The 20502-nt window shown below is 33.8% G+C and overlaps 1 protein-coding gene and 1 pseudogene across 1 annotated transcript; one reads left to right on the top strand and one right to left on the bottom strand.

Annotated features, from left to right (window-relative positions):
- Positions 1-4622: 4622 nt before the first annotated feature.
- On the bottom strand, positions 4623-6773 carry LOC132756260 (fibrinogen-like protein 1; annotated as a pseudogene).
- A 2129-nt stretch (positions 6774-8902) lies between these two features.
- LOC132756259 (uncharacterized) lies at positions 8903-17210 on the top strand. The gene is made up of 4 exons (XM_060747278.1): positions 8903-10843; positions 12337-12545; positions 13207-13280; positions 16205-17210. Exons 1-3 carry the CDS (start codon positions 8928-8930, stop codon positions 13257-13259), a joined length of 2178 nt encoding a protein of 725 aa, XP_060603261.1. The 5' UTR covers positions 8903-8927; the 3' UTR covers positions 13260-13280; positions 16205-17210.
- The last annotated feature ends 3292 nt before the right edge of the window (positions 17211-20502 follow it).

Genomic DNA, 20502 nt, shown 5'->3' with positions numbered 1-20502 from the left:
TGGTACAAAATATGTAGCTATCTGTCTGTACTAATATGAAAGCTATCTGTCTGGTACTAATATGTAGCTATCTGCCTGGTACACACATGTAGCTATCTGTCTGGTACACATATATAGCTATCTGTCCGGTATACTAATATGTAGCTATCTGTCTGGTACACACATGTAGCTATATGTCTGGTACTTATATGTAGCTACATGTCTGGTACTAATATGTAGCTATCTGTCTGGTCCAAAATATGTAACTATCTGTCTGGTACTTATATTTAGCTACCTGTCTGGTACAAATATGTAGCTATTTGTCTGGTACTAATATGTAGCTATCTGTCTGGTACTAATATGTAGCTATCTGTCTGGTACACATATATAGCTATCTGTCCGGTACTAATATGTAGCTATCTGCCTGGTACACATATGTTAGCTTTCTGTCTGGTACTTATATGTAGCTATCAGTCTGGTCCAAATATGTAACTATCTGTCTGGTACTAATATGTAGCTATCTGTCTCGTACTAATATGTAGCTATCTGTCTGGTACTAATATGTAGCTATCTATCTGGTACTAATATGTAGCTATCTGTCTGGTACTAATATGTAGCTATCTGTCTGGTACAAATATGTAGCTATCTACATGTATCTGGTACTAATATGTAGCTATCTGTCTGGTACTAATATGTAGCTATCTGTCTGGTACAAATATGTAGCTATCTATCTGGTACTAATATGTAGCTATCTATCTGGTACTAATATGTAGCTATCTGTCTGGTACAAATATGTAGCTATCTGTCTGGTACTAATATGTAGCTATCTGTCTGGTACAAATATGTAGCTATATGTCTGGTACTAATATGTAGCTATCTGTCTACTAGAAATATTTAGTTTTATACATCGTACTAATATGTAGCTATCTGTCTGGTACTAATATGTAGCTATCTATCTGGTACTAATATGTAGCTATCTGTCTGGTACTAATATGTAGCTATCTGTCTGGTACAAATATGTAGCTATCTGTCTGGTACTAATATGTAGCTAACTGTCTACTAGAAATATGCAGCTTATACATCGTACTAATATTTAGCTATCTGTCTGGTACTAATATGTAGCTATCTGTCTGGTACTAATATGTAGCTATCTGTCTGGTACTAATATGTAGCTATCTGTCTGGTACTAATATGTAGCTATCTGTCTGGTACTAATATGTAGCTATCTGTCTGGTACTAATATGTAGCTATCTGTCTGGTACTTATATGTAGCTATCTATCTGGTACTAATATTTAGCTATCTGTCTGGTACTAATATGTAGCTATCTGTCTGGTACACACATGTAGCTATCTGTCTGGTACACACATGAAGCTATTTGTCTGGTACTAATATGTAGCTATCTGTCTGGTACTAATATGTAGCTATCTGTCTGGTACTAATATGTAGCTATCTGTCTGGTACTAATATGTAGCTATCTATCTGGTACTAATATGTAGCTATCTGTCTGGTACTAATATGTAGCTATCTGTCTGGTACTAATATGTAGCTATCTGTCTGGTACTAATATGTATCTATCTGTCTGGTACTAATATGTAGCTATCTGTCTGGTACTAATATGTATCTATCTGTCTGGTACAAATATGTAACTATCTGTCTGGTACTAATATGTAACTACCTGTCTGGTACTAATATGTAGCTATCTATCTGGTACTAATATGTAGCTATCTATCTGGTACTAATATGTAGCTATCTGTCTGGTACTAATATGTAGCTATCTGTCTGGTACTAATATGTAGCTATCTGTCTGTCTGGTACTAATATGTAGCTATCTGTCTGGTACTAATATGTAGCTATCTGTCTGGTACTAATATGTAGCTATCTGTCTGGTACTAATATGTAGCTATCTGTCTGGTACTAATATGTAACTACCTGTCTGGTACTAATATGTAGCTATCTGTCTGGTACAAATATGTAGCTATCTGTCTGATACAAATATGTAGCTATCTGTCTGATACTAACATGTAGCTATCTGTCTGGTACACACATGAAGCTATCTGCCTGGTACTAATATGTAGCTATCTGTCTGGTACTAATATGTAGCTATCTATCTGGTACTAATATGTAGCTATCTGTCTGGTACTAATATGTAGCTATCTGTCTGGTACTAATATGTAGCTATCTGTCTGGTACTAATATGTAGCTATCTGTCTGGTACTAATATGTAGCTATCTGTCTGATACTAATATGTAGCTATCTGTCTGGTACTAATATGTAGCTATCTGTCTGGTACTAATATGTAGCTATCTATCTGGTACTAATATGTAGCTATCTATCTATCTATCTGGTACTAATATGTAGCTATCTATCTGGTACTAATATGTAGCTATCTGTCTGGTACTAATATGTAGCTATCTGTCTGGTACTAATATGTAGCTATCTGTCTGATACAAATATGTAGCTATCTGTCTGATAATTAAAGTTATTATTAGATAATTCAGAATCGTAATAAGCAAGGCCTGAATTTTCTCTTTTTATTTTTATGTATTTGTGTAACATACTTCCTCAAGAGTTAAAATTTCTTCAAAATTTTAAAAATAGGTAAAGCGTATTTTTTTGTCTTCTTGTCTTAATCTATGCCGAGCGGACTTACTTAAAACAATTTTCCGATTATTTAAAAAAATGTTTGTTTCCATGAAAAGGGCGGGGCATATATGTTTAAAGCATTTCTTGTGATGTAGGCGCCTTTTTAAATACATTGAACAAGGATCTAAAGATATCTGAGAACAAAAACAAATCCAAACAAATTCGCATATATGGCGCAAGGTCGCTCAAACTTGTAGCAGGACATTTTCAGAAAGCCCCTAAAATATTGGCGATCTGTTGACGAGTGGTTATGGTTGCTAATGTTAAGTTATTAATTTAGCGACTGGCTGACTGATGAGAGCCAATCTGACTAAAGTTTAGATCTACTTAAGTTATTTCTTGCATTTAGCGTTAATTAAAAGCTGATTTCGATCAGATTGGATGAGGGTTCGAATCATGCGTGTACATTTGTATTCTTTCAGTATAGTACTGTTAACAAGTAATGACCCTTTAAATCTATCCTATAATGTCTCAAATAATGACAAGATGGTCTTAGTTATTCTTAATTGCTCACACAGGAACCGAAGACTGACAGGGCCATAAGTTCTATCATGCAGAAAAAGTTGTCTGGGTTAGGTCAAATGAACTTTTCGCTACATAAGTCTATATAAATATGTTAAAATTCTTGTTGCTGGAGCATTACTTACCGTGAAGATTTTCTTTCAATAATTTGCAAAATGACCATCAGATGATGCCACATCGCAAATATGAAACTAACGACTACACAATTCATGATAACAAATTTAAAATTTAAAAAAAAGAAGGAGAAAAAGAGAAGATACTCATAGGAAGTGCCAATTAAAATTAGCGTTGGTTTTTTTTTAAGAATTCCGTTATCTAAATGTATCATCCACTGATGACAACCGTGGACAGGCCACTATAGTCGCCGATTCCATAAATTTACCAACATTAAGTAAGAGCCACCAGATGATGTAACGTGTCAGATATCAAAGCCCTAGGTTATATAAAGTGTATATATTAGAAAAAGAAGAACTAAGCCCTTTGGCGGGGTTTAATTTTACTTAAGCGGCATAATGAAAACAAATTTATTATTGATCCAGTGGTGTTTCTATACGTCAAACAAGTCCCTATGACTTATTGTCTCTGGCAAAATGTTTTGAAGATTTTCTATACATATATTAAAGATAACGCCAAGTTTCAGCTTTCGGTAGTCATTGTAACTAACCAGACTTTAGCAGGGAATATAATGTCTTTGAACGTTATGCAAGAAACATGCCTGGTAAGTTAAATCACCCTTGAAAAACGTTTATTAGAAACAGGTGCTGTTTAAAGCAAAGAAGGACGGCGACTGACAGGCACAGGTTGACAACACAAGCTCATATTTCACTGCGTCATGATATGGCTTGACACGATTGAAAATCATTAAAGAAAAATGTCAATCACACTGTAACAGTCTGTCAATAAAAAGATAAAAGACGTTCTAAGAACAAATGACTTTAATTATCAAAACTATAAAAAAAACTTTCGGCAAATTTTATTAAGAGAATTACGTACATAACTGAACATCTAGAAAAGATAACATACCATTTTGTCATACAATGTATACGACTTTTTTAAAAAGTGAAATCTTAGTGTATTTCATTTTAAACATTATTTACCGAAAACAAAGTAACTGATAAAGATTTATTCAACCCATAAATTGTAAATGGAACATCAACATTTTTTAGCTATGAATTTAAGTGTAAATATGATAAAAAAAATGACATTAATTTCATTTCATCTTTATCCAAATAAATATTTGACAAGAAAATTATAAAGTTGTCCGACACTTTATATGTTTCTAAAGGATATATATAACATTGTATTATAAAGTGTTCAAAGATTGCAAAATTGTTCTATTTTGTTTTTCTTAGGTTACCTTCCCTTGTTGATATCAATATTATGAAACAGAATTAAATGTTTAAAGAGGTTAATACAAGCATGGTTTCTACAGAAACATTTAATTCTGTTTCATAATATTAATATCAACAAGGGAAGGTAACTGTGACAGGACATGTTGATAGATAGATACTTTATTAAGTTCAATGTACATGAAGAGCTGAACATATATACAAACATAAAATTATGAAAATAAAAATTAAAAAAAAACGCTTAAAACAACTAGTTTTACTATACGAATATGTAGTCAAATATAACTGCAAACATAAAGTATGTTATTAATTTAGGGATATCAACAATCCAGAAATCAATATTTACAATATTTCTAGGAACATACTCATATTAAGAATCAATAAATGAATATATAAATAATTGAATAAAGCATAGAAATGTATCACAATGTCAGCTCTATATTCCAACTATAAGAATTTGTCAGAGTGCTTGTGATTATTCTGAGGGGTACGGCTAACATAATGTTTAACTAAATTAAAGAATAGCTACAGAATATGACGGAAGTTTTGAAGAACTGTTTTCTGGCAAGTTATGAATATAAGATTTTCTACACTTTCTCTCGCTCATTGCTGTCTTTTTCTTCCTACTTATTTGTGAGACATACTCCGTACTCGACGGAAAACAAATATGTCTATCCTTTAATTAATTTAATTTACCGCAATGAAATTCAAGCACATTAATTTATGCAATTGATTTAAACAAAAACAACATTCACAGTATTTTGTTACTATCACTATAAAACAATCTGGAGGTATTTTACTTCGAGGATTGAAGGAAAATTACCGAAGTTTCATTTCGACAAATTTGAGAGAGTGTGCACCTGTTCTTTTTAAGTGGTACCAGACTATTCCTTTACCATTTGGAAAAAATGGACCGTGATAATAGAATCCATTTAAGTTTGAACTATGGCAACTGTTATACCACCATGCTCCTCTATAATCTTCAGCGCAATTCCATTCCGCTTCATCATTATCTCGATCTTTTGTGGAGAATTCTTGAGCATTATGATTACTTAATGAATCTCCAGCAGTTCCACTATAACCGCTCACTTCCAGAGCGTAATTTTCCTCCTCAGACTTTATCTTAAAAGTACTATACTTAGCATATGCTTTCTTTCCCTCGAAACCTTCCATATCTATCGTAACTCATGATTTCCAGTTGCCGTAAGAACATGTATATTCTCATTGCCAAGCCAAAACTCCCCAAACAAATTCCCGAAGCCAATTTTATAGTCTGTCCAAACACGTTCAAAGTCCGTATAACCGTCTTGACGACGCTGAAAGACCGTCCATCCTCCGCCATCAGTGGTTTGATCACAAAAAACCTGCATCCCATTATTTAATTTATATATGCCATCATATTTAAAAGTTGACAATAAATCGGAACATGATGCAAATGTTCTTTTTTCTCCATTCCTTGTCGTCAAATTTGCCTTAATCGTATCTACTTCATTTGATATAGACTCTATCTTTGACATCATTAGTTCCTCTTTTTTGTTCCTCAGTTCCAGCTCGGTTTCTAGATTGTTAATTTTCCAAGCCATCCAATCCTTCTCGCCCTCCAATTTCTGATTAAACAATTCTTCCACTTCAATTCCTATATTATCAATTTTACTAGTCATTTCTGTTTCTAAAATATCAATTTGACTAGCCATTTGCTTCATCGTGTTCCAGATAATCAATTGTGTGTTCATTACGTTTATCATTTGCCTTTCTACACTACCCGTTTTATTTTGCAATATATCAACACTGTTGCTAATATTAGATGTCAAGAAAGAATTCACTTTGACCAATTTCTCTCTTATTTTCGCATTTTCAAGTTTTTCTACAGCGATCCCTTTCAGAATATAATCGAGAGTTTTTCTTATCTCTGCCTCAACATCTTTTGATGTCTCTTGATTACTGCGACCAATATCCTTTATTGACTCCAGAACGCTTACTTTTTTCTTTATTGCAGATAGTGTACCAAATATTTCAGCTAGATCAGACCGACGTAATTTGCTTAGAGTATCGATTCTTGATTCTACACCTTCTACTCGCTCAATTGCATAATTTACAGTAAATGCTGAACACTTACCAAATAAAAATATAAACCAACTAATTTTATTAAGCAACGCCATGCCTTTATTAGTTAAAAAAAACTATTGTTCCAGTCGTTTTTTGTTTTTTAACGATTTGACAATCTGAATTTCAATATCACATAACAATTTAAATGTCCTAATCGCATGACTTCTTTAAACGTTTTGACAAAGGTCAATTTGAAACCACATTATACACTATAAACACTCTTCTATCTCTTTAATACTTAAAACACTTATGTATTTCCTGACTTCAAGGCTATGCATGCGCAATAAATTGACATTGTATGTATGTATGTATGTATGTATGTATGTATGTATGTATGTATGTATGTATGTATGTATGTATGTATGTATGGTATGGTATGGTATGGTATGGTATGGTATGGTATGGTATGCCTGCCTGCCTGCCTGCCTGCCTGCATGCATGGATGTATGTATGTATGCATGCGTATGTATGTATGTATGTATGTATGCATGCATGCATGTATGTAGTTTATGGTTAATGAGGGTCCATCCGCCCTTTCAGGTACAAAATGCAGCTTTCGCTGTCGAGTACGGACCCCGGACATGTCATAGGTCATGTCCTTAAAGAGTTAATTTTGAAGCACAAAGTGGTGATAATTTACCTCCATGCAATTTCCACGGAGTATTAGCCAAAGATATGAATTTTGAGCCAAAAGTAGGTCACTGTATGGCGGTCAATGAGAACCTAAATGTACAGTAACCTGAGACAATATGAAAGGGTAGCCCTGAAAAGGGCTGTGGTGCCAGTAAAATGCCTGTCGTTCAAGCTGTCTATCCGTGCTCACGCACCTTAGCACACCATCATTGTCGACCCAAGAGCCTACTGTGTAGGACCACTCCTCTCGGCTTTAGTCAGGACATCGGCAGCTGGTCCGCAGCACAAGTTCCGATCCTTTTCGCCGTCCCCAGTCTTCAAATTTTCTAACACCCTAATATCGTAGATGGTTAATTTTCTTTCATGTAACAATATAAATGACAAAAGGAAGACCTAGATTTCAAATAATCAAACAAAGGGAATAAGGCAAACGTTCGGTTAGCCATTAAATTTAAGTGATTTAGGAGCCGACCTTTAAAGTGACAAATTAAGGTAAAGTAACTTGTAACATTAATGAAGTGCTATGGTGCCGAGCAAAGGGCCTACCTTTCAAGTCGTCACTGCGTACTTTATATGGGCTCACGAACCCTGTAGTCCTTCCTCGTCGTCAATGTATTCTCTGTAGGGCCTCTCACATGGGCTTCATCATAGACGCCGGAAGCTGGTTCGTAGGATTTGAGAGCAGCCAAACTCCTCGACATAATGTGGTTTTAGTTTGGCCACTAGAATCTGCCTCAATATACAGAAACAGCCCTCGGATCTTTACCTGTCGGTGTGTTCTTGGTGAAAAAATGTCCGACCAATATTCTGCCGATGCCATGTGCTTCTCAACGACAAGTGGATGAGTGAGTTTGAATTACTGTTGCTTTATTTTGTGTGTGTTTTACAAATAAATAAAGACGAATGTTATCTAGTGGGATTCAGTTTGTACGCAATTTGAGGCTTAAATTGTTACTTTTAACAAATGCATGTATATAGATTACTCGTGATTTCATAATGTTTTAATACAACTATCTAATATATGTAAAGATATGAAAATGCTTAAATAAGTGTACAACAGATGTGTTGGGCTACTGCCAACATTAGAAATAGCCCTGCCCACAAAGTCTAAATGTCGTAACATAATTTTTCTGAATTTTTCTCATGTAATAAGTTACGAAAAAATAAGAAATGAAAGAAATCAATAGTTTTGTATCTATATAAATAATGTAAAAAATGAAATAAAAAGTAGAGGGGAGGGGTTAGATAAACACACATCAGTGTGTATTTTTTAGTAAGGTTCAATCAGATCATTGCTAATTTACGTTTAACATTTACCACTATTTACCTATCATTTTTTTTTAATTATAACGGCATTCTGCAATTCCTGAAAAAGTCATGATACAAACAAACAAAGAGAGGAGAAAAAACACCAAAAACGAATAAACAAACAAACAAAAACCAAGTAAAACAACACAAACAAAACATAAAGTTCATTTGTTAATGTAATTCATTAGTCAAGCTAATAATTAAGTTTAAACCGTAAACGTCCCGAAACTTCAATGAAGTTGGCACACGTAAAATGTTTAGCCAGGTAAAACACCATTAAGCATGCAGTGTCGTCTGCTGTTAAAGGGAGGTAACTCGCATACAGGTAAATTTGTACAGGTGTAAATCAATAACGTCGTACATTCCTTTTACTATTATTGTAGTACATGTTGACAGCAAATATGGCGGAAAAGAGTGACGGTAGTGATAAAAATAGTGAAATATTCACAATTAGCGAGTTTACAGAGTGTTTTGATCTTCCAAAATGGGTTGAAGTTGTTGGGGGCAAGGATGTTGGCCCCACGGACAATGGATCGTGCAATATTAAAAAAGGAATGATATTAATTTTACGGACATTAGCTGTTGACAAAGTAACTTTATCGTTTACTGATTCGGATACTGGAGTCAAACGGATAGTTCAAGTTTCGCCGGACACTCAAGTGAAGTTTAAAGTGCTCTTACCGAATCCGGATTTCAAAGCGCCACAAAAACCTAGAACTGTATACGAGAGAGTGTCAGATCTTCTGACTGTTTGTCCGACATATTTTAAAGCTAATGTATTCTACGATGACCCATATTTACCAGCTATTGTCAAATCAGGTGAAGTGTTCAGATTTATACGTCAGATAAAGCATGAATCTGACCGACGGACATATCTTCAATGCGAGGATGCCGACGGCAATATCATAGAATTACCGTGTGAATGTCGCGGTGACTTTACAGCCGTCGAAGACGATAAATCGTACAGTTTGAAAGAAGTCCTCGAACTTGGTCCAGTGGATCGGAAGTTAATATTGTCACGTGACCATATCAAAATGGATCTAGTCGAAGAGGCGGGAAACGAAGAAAATTTATATTGTAATCTTTCTCATTCAGATGGAACAGACGTTTTGCAAAGGATTATGGGGCTGCCCCTGTCCTACAGTGGTCTTTTAACTTATCATAAACCAAAAATGTTTCTGGCAGCTTCACCTAGCGACAATCTTCAAGAGGTTTGGAAGATACCGCTCTCTGTTGATATTCAGGTTAAAGAGTTCACTGAAGATCAATATGAAAGACCCACTATTGCATGTACAGAATCATCTAGTCAAACCCCTGCCTTCAAACTTTACAAACTTAGTGAACTCCTAGACACATATCATGAGGATTTCCCGGTGCTTGCAACATTGGTGCATTATAAGGATATGCCTGTAGATTTTAAACATTGTTTAGAACCAGGATGTGATGTAATTATCCATGACATTGAACGTTTTGACAGAATTTTAGCAAAGTCAGGTGAAATGCAGTTCTCTATAGCAAGAAATATGGAAGGAAGATTTAGAAAAACGTTAAAGAAATTTGAATCGTTGGAAGATTTAAAAGCAGCTCATCCAAATCCTCTAAGTGACCATCTTTATGTTAAAGTTCTTCAAGAAATTGCTTCCGATTTCCCAGTTGCTTTTTCATTACAAACGGGGGATGTATTGAGATTTAAAAGTTTGCAAACAAAACTGCTCAAAATGAAATCTAAAAAGTTTGGTCCATTTCAGGTTATTAATTGTGAGAAAAGTAAAGAATCAGGTTCATTCGAAAAAATACAATTACCTGTAGATTTAGAAGTGTGTTTGCACGAGATGCCATCGAGGACCAAAGCAGAGGGATTCACTGCGGAAGAGGTCTTCCGGTATAAACCTGAACTTCCGCTAAATGTAGATTTTCTTGCAGACGATAAAAGTTTATGGAGTTGTTTGCCAATAAGTTCAGAAATCTCTTTGACTAATTTTGTAACAGAGGCTATTGCAATAATTTCTCCTGTGCCAAAATATGACCACACAGAAGACTCTCGTAAATATATTGACAATCGTATAAGGGATTGTTTGCTGGTCCCCACGCGTCATCATATGATGCTAACAGTTAAAGACTGTCTTGGTTTCCCGCCTGGATACTTTATGTTTCCTGACAAAAGTGTTTTCATTCACTGCCCAGTAGAAAAAATCAGTAAACAGTCTTACGAGGAACTGATTAGACATAATGACATGGCGTACGAAGATTATGAGCCAGAATCTCCGGTCAGTGCCGGAAGTGGAATACTCCTGCCTTCAAGGTGTGTACTGATGACTTTTCTTAAGCACCACATGTTGTTTGGCAATTTTGAAAGCAATCGCAACTTGTCCTCAGTTACAGAAATAATTTCAATTGTAGGTCCCTTTAATTCCATCAGATATCTTTTATCCATTAAGTTTTAAAAATAAAGCATTAATGGTTTACAAATATGATAATTTTATGGCTTTTACAATGCTTGTATGTAGGAACTAAAAACCACACTGAATTTTGAATAAGTGCTTAGAAGTAGACGACGAAATATAAATACATTATACATGTACATGTATTCACCACCTGAAATGACAACGATAATTGATACACAACATGTAATTAATGGGATATTTTTTATCGTGGGTGGGGGTGAAATATGCTTTCAGTATTTGGGGAAAATAGAACATTATTTTATTAATTCATTGCATAAAAATTATCACTGCACAGCAAAATGTAACTCAAGTTCGCCAACTAAGTATTCGTTATTCCATAATTACTATGCCATGTTTCATTTCATTCAAGGTTATACGTTCTGTAAAGCTTCAGGCAAATTCCAATGTATAACAAATATATTTATTATAGTTTGTCAGAAGAATTTCTCCAAAGTTATTACCGAAACACAGTTGGTATTCACTTTTGTTCCAAGAAAAAAGCTATGTTTTCCAGATGCTCTGGGGCTATTTACCACCATTTCCAATCACTGATTATTAGTATATTAACTGTAATGTAACTGTTTACAGTGAATATAGCATATTTAATAAGTAGATAAGAAAAATACCAACAGTTTACAAAATATTTAAACTTGATTAATAAATTACATAATTGTCATTTTCTTTTTTTGTGGATGAAAAAAAATGTGAACACCACCGTCTTTGTTGTTAGAACATTTTTGTTAGTTTGTTTCTGTCGAAGAAGAACTTAACAAATTTGAATGATTATTATTCTATACCTAAAGTAATAATACTTTCAAAAATGTTTAAATGTTTGAAAAATGAAGAGGATCGTGATTTGTTTAGAAAACAAATGAACAATATTACATAAAATTAGCCTACATACTTATAAAATGAGTCACCTCTCCTTATGTAGAAAAAAGACTATTAACCTTCTCTTTTAAGTAGAAACAGAGATTTTTATCTCCTGATTATTAAGCAAATAGTTCCTCTACCTCTCCCCCACCCCCATCACAAGTCACATTTTAAGGGGGTGGGGGATATTGAGTATGACTTAAATACTGACTATCACCTTCACTGATAGTGTAGTAAATAGTCAAACCTCCGGCAAAAAGTAATGTAGGAGATAAAAATCTTTTGAATATAATTATGATTATGTTAACTTCAATGAGAAGTGCAGTATTTGGGAGACTTAAAATCGATTACTGTAGTCTATACTTCAATCATCTTTTTCTGAAGTACAAAAGAAAGGCACCTTATGATTCAATCTCTAAGAGAGCACCGGTTTATTTATTAACTTTTAAAAAAACTTTTTATAATTTTTGTTTTGCAGATCAAAATCAAAAGATTCGAAAGAGTCAGAAACCGTGAACAAGCGCCTGTCTAAGTCATTGACCAATATGTTTAAAAACAAGCCGAATATATTGAATAAATTAAAAGGACGTAAATCATCGGCTGACACTTCCGGAAAACCCGTGACGTTAGCAGTGCAGAACGACACATACCAGGCGGGTTCCATGCATAGCAGCGAGTCATTTGAAGGTTTGATTAAGTTTATTTTGAAAGCTAGTTGTAAACGTGACTTTTTGCGTAACGAAAAATGATGAATTATAATTATCTGCATGTATTTAATATAACGCTTGACAGCGGAAAGAGTATACAGTTCATTTAAAACTAGCTATATGTTTTAGTTGACGTAACGAAAATATGTGAAACATACAGAAGGAACCGTTCAAGCATCCTTCGTATGATATTTTTATTGCTGTCAGTCTCTTTGTTTTCGATCAGTGATTTTCATGGTGCGGTTGCATTATGTTACTAGTATATTACATGTATTTCTTTCTAGTCTCTCATCCATATATATATCTAATTTATCATGCAAATTAGTTTGCCTACAAGCTTTATTTACATATTTGTATTATTTTGTTGTTAATGCTCTTTTGTTTGTGAAATTTGATGTTTATCACATTGATGCCCATATGAATATCCCAGACATGTACAGTCACATACAGTAATATTTGTTGCTTTTATTCCGAAATGAAATTGACCTTCAAAGTCAAAATTTTATTGTTATAAGAACATTTCACCACACAATTTTATTTCTTAGATCGTTTACGGATAAGGCATAATTGTGTCAGAGGTGTTATAGGAGCACTTCTTCTTGTTGGCATATTTTGTATGAAAAATCTTTTTTCATTTGTAGAGGACAATATCTATGAGTCAGTAAACGTCAAAGGGAAACACTCTAAAAGCTAGCGCATGTCAACACTCCGCTAGGTAAGAATATTTATAACTTGCTTTATTGTTAAAAGTTTCAAGTACTCACCAGTGATAACCAGGACAAATTAAAGTGTTCCACAGAAAACAAACAATCAGAACCCCTCACATTTTTATCAATCGCCACTTTCCGGCCCTTTCCGTCAATCTTCGGATTATGAATTATCGTCGAGGTGTTCCGATCTACAAAAAATTGTCGGAAAGTGTTCTGGTGCAAAAATGTTTTTAAATTATCATAAACTTATAAATAAAATATTGAAAAATATTGATGAAAAAATTATGTATTTTCATTTTCCGTATTTTCACTGTAAAATTAAATTTTCACTGCAGTAAAAAATATTTAATTTCCGTACTTTCACTGGTGTCTTGCCGGACTACTTTCTTCTAAATTCAGCCAATACACACAATGTTAGGGGAAGTCTTTTAAATTTTAATGTCAAAAAAAATATATAAATAAACAGAAAATTAAAGTGTTTTTTTTTCTATAAATACAGGATTTATCTTCATCTTGTGGTATGAAAATTATCATATTTAACTTGTGGCTACCGCCACTCATGAAATATTTAAAATAAATCGTGTATTAATAGAAAGAATATCGTCTATGTATCGGAGCTATGATGCAAAAAAAAACTTTATGTGTAAATATGTTACAAATTCTTGTCTAAATCGTCACTCTACAAAATTCCTTATATTCACATTAGATGATAAATTTTTTTTTCGAAAACGCCGACAAAAATGAATAAATACTGAGAACGAAATATTTCTAAAGTTAAAATTTGCGCCATGGAAATTGAGACTTAAATGTGTCTAGTAAAATACATATACATATACAATGTGCGCGTACACGTATTTAAATAAAGAGAAAATCAATGAGAAAAAGAGAGCATTGTGATGGTAAAGTCTTTCCACCAATTCACCTCAATCGTTCGGTAAGCAATAACATACTTAACAGACAAAAAAGTATATACGCTTACACTCAATTACAAAACCTCTTAAGAAGCTATCTTAGAAATTAGCACAAGCTTTTCTAAATTACCCACATGTTTCACGGAATTCTCAATAGGTATCACTTTGTCAGCGTTTGTGAGCAAATTATCGTCTGCAGAAAAAAATTAATCATAACAACTTATTATATTTGTTGGCACTGTGTAAGGTGTACTGAAAGACGTTTTTTCACATAAATAATCAGAATTAGGAGAGAAAGTTTTTTCGTTATGAACATTTCAGCATATATTGTTTCTTCCGGAAGAATGAAGAAATATTGCATTTTGTACAATACATTCTTAAGTAGTGAATTCTATTTGAATTTCGCATGAAGACAGTTTTGTTGTTGTTGTTTTTTATACCGTAGATACCTGCATGTTTAGTGCCATATTTTATGCTTTACCAGATTTTTATAAATTATTAATAGAAATATTGAAAACAGAAAAAAATAAGTAAATAAAAAATGCCATTGTTACGTATCGGCTGTTCTATTCAAAGTAAGTGAAACAGCAAGTGTGAGAAAAGTGTGTTTTTTCGACATATACTGGAATTGTTATTACTAAGCACATTACTTGTTTGGCTTATCACAACATTTTGCTTATAATAATACCTGTAACATAAACCATTACACCACCAACAAATTAACTACTGATTGGGATTTACGTCATACTGGCATTGTTACTGGAATACAGTGCAACCTTTATAGTGCGACCCTCTGTAAAGCAATAACCTTCGTACAACAAAGGTATCATTTCTAGATAATTTTATCGCTCTTAAACACACTTATCAGCAATTAGCAAAATCTTTGTATCGAAAGGGGCGTTTTTATGCAATGGTAGTACCATATTTAAAATACCGGTGCGGGCGACGGGCCATTGGTTTATTTATGCAAACACCGGTGGTCATCTGAAAGCGCGTTGTATCGCCGACCTTCAGTAAACCAGCAGAATAGCTATCTTTTTTAATTCTAATTCACACGTTTTAAGATCTCTTATTCGCCTTGCCTGCCGATTCTAGCGAATAAAATAAGGTGTTTAATTCATGGCAATATAATTAATTATGTTGGTATGTGATAAAATTCATCGGCTGTCACTATTCGGAACACGCGGCCAATAACTCTTATCCAAAATTTGACGAAAATGGTCGATCTGCTTTATTGATCATGTCATTTCTTATATTTTTTTATTTCTTTTTCTTTTCTTTTCCTTTTGGTTTCTATATACTGGCCGTCGGAATACATGTACAATATTTACTTATACCGCTTACTATAGGTGAATGTTATACATTTTGTAATTCAAGGACTAGAAATATAATTGTGTGAAGTCATATCAAATAGCTTCGGAAATTTTTCATATCATTTGACATACATAGTCGGTATGACTATATGTTTATTTCACTGTTTCTTCTAATCTATCAATAAAACTTGCGAAAAAGTCGGCATATTCCGTCATTTTCCGTGTTTTAAGTAATTAGCGTTTTTACAAAACATTTTAATGCCAATTGATTCTTTTTCAGATTTACACGAAAAAAAAATGAAATAACAAAAATACGGAAATAACAAAAATACGATATGGTTTTACTCTTTTAGAAAACAAGCGATGTCTTGAGTAAAAATATACTGACTATTATAACATACTGTATTATATAGTGATTCATCGATTAAAGTTAAAAAAATAGTTACTGATCACCACCGTGACTCATTTTGTGATTTGTAACAGATACTGTACATAGCCTATAGGATTATGCTATGGTATAGTACAACTTGTTTAGACTTGTTATATTTTTACAAGGTTGGAAGAGTTTCCTCCCCTACAAATTGGTCTAAGTCTTTTACTTCGGTTGTTTTGTGATACCCCAATGGGCTTCCTTTATAAGAAATTATGCAAGCACTGTTTGTATTGAGTCTGTTTTTATGAAGATATTTTTTCTTTTCCTTTCAGGAACACAACATATCAACATTCTGTAGACGACGCTAAAAAATCTGTTTTAAAGAGAACGATGTTATTGGTTGATCTGTTATTTTCTGGTTTTGTTACACTCCACAGGGTCACTGTTGATAACATTTGGTCGATTATAAAGAGGACTGCATTACTTAACTGGGCATTATTCCAGTCCGATTTTTTTTTTTTTGGGGGGGGGGTGTTTCTTCCAGGGTGCTTTGATAATGTACTAGGTTTTCTTGGTTGTTTTTAGGGTCTTTTACTTAAGTTCTGTAAAAGTTGACCCAAATACACTTTCAAAGCACCGCGACAGCCCTCTCCCCCATTCCAGCAGTCACGAGCGATCACCTGAGTAGGACCAATAACCTTCTGTTAGTTAGCTGGACATTTTTTCTCACATGAAATGTACTAAACCACTGACAGAAACAGTATTAGGGACCTCTGTCACGTGACCAATGAAAAGGTATTAAACTTCAAATTAAGCGGACTTTGGCAGATATAGAGTGCAAGCAAATATGGACAAATACATTTTATGAATATACATGTAATACTTCTTTATTAGACGGAAGAAAATACTAGGCCATTATGAATTAACGATCACTTTTTTGATTATTATTTCATATATCAACCCTACCCATTTGAGATTATTCATTACACTAATCAAACTTTGATCTATACAAGGTTGTAATTAAAACATGAGAATGCATATTATGATCGTGGTGCTGTCGCAACTTTCCGGCCCTTTCCGTCGGAATTCGGACGACATTTCGGAATTCGGACGACAAAATTATCAATTCGCTTTCTGCAGTATTGTAACAATGATTTGATTCTATAAACGGTTGCTTCAACTTTGATTTTATTACAAAATTGTATTAACACGAGTTTTAGGAAACATTTGAAAATATTTAAAGATTTTTCAATAATAAGATTTAACAATAATTTTCTGTTCTCTATCTCGAAAGCAGCATTCGCTCCAGATTAATTTAGTCAACATTCTTAATACTTATTACTTAACAATATAAAGCGTGTAAATTAAGTAAATTTAAAAAGCTTTAAAAGGAAATGTAGCATTTTAGAACACGTGGCATTTGTTATTTATAGAAACTATGACAATTCAATATTTAACACGTGACATTTGTTACTGTAAGAAAATACGGCAATTTTAACATTGTAAGATCTCATGACATTTGTGGTAGCCATATAACATTCTAAGAACGCTTGGCATTTGTTATTGTTATAAAGTATGGCAATTTATCATTGTATGAACACATGGCATTTGATATTGTTAGAAAATATGGCAATTTAACATGGCATTTGCTATTGTTATAAAATATGCAATTTAACATGGCATTTTTTATTGTTAGAAAATTGGTAATTTAACATGGCATGGCATTTGTTATTGTTAGAAAATATGACAATTTAAAATGGCATTTGTTATTGTTAGAAAATATGGCAATTTAACATGGCATTTGTTATTGTTATAAAATATGGCAATTTAACATGGCATTTGTTATTGTTATAAAATATGGCAATTTAAAATTGTAAGAACACATTGCTTGTACCATGGAGTTCATTAACAAGTATTAATCATATCTAATATATTTTTAATTATTTAAATAAGATAAAAATTTTGGAAACTTACAAACTCTTCTACATGTAGTTATTACATGTAAACAAAATATCCCCTATCAAAACATTCTACTGCTGCTTTTGTAAGTAAAGTGAACATACCGCTCCCTCTAATTAAAATTAACTATCATAATTTAACTTCAATTTTTTAACTATGTACACTTGTATGTACAAATATTCTGTTAAGTATATATTATATTTTGTCCTTAAAATGTTTTTAGCTGTTCTTTTCCTTATTTTTTGATATCTTACCTTGACAAAATTATGATTTTATATCAAAGCATTATTTTATCCAAAAAGTACTATTGTATTGAGTAATAAACTAAAAAATAATAAAGATCGTTTGTTATAAATTTACCATAGAAACACCTTGTGGTGACATTAAGTGGCTTTGTTTCAAAATTCATGACAGTTGCATTTTCGTGTCTAGAAGTTTGGATGATCAATGGTCGTTAGCAACTATTCTTAGTTTCAAATAAACGGCGTTACCGAGTGTTTGCAGTTAAGCTGACTAGTTTGCCAATGGTCCTTTCCCGTGTTCAGTTTAATTGGCTATCCATTTGCTACACTGGAATAATTCAACAGTGACTGGCTTGACTTGAATTTGTTGGTGAGCTGTTGATCCAGCAATGGACAGAAAAATGTTGGGCTAATTTTTTTCACAGCCAAAAACTGGAAAGGTCAAGCTCTAAATGGAACTGGAAGTGATACGATGACGTGTGAGTACGATACTTGTTATAGTATCATGAAGTTATAATAGTCCAGACTGGGACTTAAAGAGTGCAGGAAGTGATATTTTCAGGCTACTCCTCACATATACATGTAGTCACCAGAGATGTTGCCATACGAATGAAAAGTAAATCCCAACAAAATAACAATTGTACACATATCTAGCAATTAAAACGGCACCGCAAAGGCGGGGCGATAGACGCCCGATCGAATATTTGCTTAAAAAATCAAAAGTTATCTTTCAATAAGGGAAGAGACCCGTTCATGAAACTTGTCAAAATGTTTTGCTTTATCCTTGTAATACTAAGTTACCTCATGCGGATGACATTTTCGACCATTGGTGCATAATTTATAAAAGTTCTGTAGTGTTCTACTTGGCAATGTGACATGCAAAATATTATATATATTAACTCACTGTTCATTGCAGCTTTGTTCACACAAAGAGATGATGGATTTTCCTATAAATTAGTCTACATTAAGCGACTCCCAAGGCATGGGCATTTTTTGAACTCAGGGAGAAGGCTGAAATATGATGCTTCATGCTAAATATCTAAGTACTGGACTCGAACCTCCGACCTCCCGATCCAAAGGCGCCTTTACCACAAGGCCAACGGTACCGGCTATATGTCAAATATCAAAGCTCTGGGCATTATTGTTCTAACAACGAAACTTAAGTCTATTTTAATCATCTATTTGTAAGTTAAACCCACATACAGTTTGAAAGTATAGGTCATGTTGCTACAATTGTAAACTAACTGGAAAAAATCAAAGTGGTTGTTGTTGTTTTTGTTGTGTAAGCTCTTTTGTTTCATACATTGATAGTTAAATACTACGTTTCCAATAGAAACCTATATAAACTAAATGGCCCTTGGTGCGGGTCAATATTGTCGCAAGGAGCATCATTAATATCAGTTTTATGGAGGGCCTTTCATGTCAAACATCTAAGCTCTGGGCATTACAGTATCACACAATTCTCTACATATATCAAGTGACCACACGGGGCGAGGCAAACACCAAAGCGTCAGCTTTAGGCATCGTAATTCACCCATAAGACTTAACTGATTTTTCCAGTATATAATTCTATATGAATCAAGTAACCCCTGGGTAGGCCATGGTTAAAATGACTTTACATTGTAGAGGTCCAAAGGCAACATTTCAGGTCAAATATTTAAGTTCTGGGCATTGCAGTTTCACACTTTAAGACAAATTCTATATATAAACTTCAAGCAGTGCCAAATACATTTATCTAAGACTAAGAAATTGTAGTTTCACACAATAAGCCTTAAATTGTGGTTGCTTACAAGTCTATATAAGTAATGACATCCGGGGCGGGCTAATTTTGATCTGAGGAAGCCCAAACCTTGGTACTGCACATCCTGTCATTGTAAGTAGTTTTAATTTCTTTCTACCGGTTCAAAAGATACAGATCGGACACAACATTTTATGATAACTAAAAAAGTGAAACCTGCGCTCTGCCCATCGAGTCATTATTGTTATCATTTCTGACACGGGATTGCTAACAGACGGACGGACGACTGGTGCATAGCGATACAAGTCGCAATTTTGAAAACACTTTTCTATTGAAGTTATATAACGTGTGGAATAAACACGACACATGTGCGCGTGGTATTTAAGTTTCATTTTATGTTCCAGTAAGAAAGTGGAGCCTGCTAACGTCGGTCTGCATTGCACCGCATGTCCGGTTTATAACTAAAAGAAAGTTTGCTTGTACAGTACTGGGATTTAGTGAGGAGGCTGGTCATGACCAGCGTACATGTATGTAATTAGTCAAATCTCTGTGTCAACGTGACTTTGATCACGTAGTTTGTCCAACAGACAAAAGGCTTTGTCTTGCTATACGACGGAATATGGATAGTGGGGCATGTAACTGTAAACAAAACCATAGATAGAATAAGGGGCCAACATCGTCGGACACCAAA

Source organism: Ruditapes philippinarum, unplaced genomic scaffold (genome assembly GCF_026571515.1).
Source record: "Ruditapes philippinarum isolate M1 unplaced genomic scaffold, ASM2657151v2 ctg8729_1_1_1_1, whole genome shotgun sequence".
NCBI classification, from domain to species: domain Eukaryota; kingdom Metazoa; phylum Mollusca; class Bivalvia; order Venerida; family Veneridae; genus Ruditapes; species Ruditapes philippinarum.
This window is presented reverse-complemented; position numbering and strand designations above follow the sequence as displayed.

Bases quoted from the DNA above. Each gene is read 5' to 3' on its own strand.
- LOC132756259 (XM_060747278.1), top strand. From the start codon at position 8,928: ATGTTGACAGCAAATATGGCGGAAAAGAGTGACGGTAGTGATAAAAAT. The intron at 10,844-12,336 runs GTGTGTACTGAT...TTTGTTTTGCAG, and splicing joins GGAATACTCCTGCCTTCAAG to ATCAAAATCAAAAGATTCGA. The intron at 12,546-13,206 runs GTTTGATTAAGT...TTTCATTTGTAG, and splicing joins TAGCAGCGAGTCATTTGAAG to AGGACAATATCTATGAGTCA.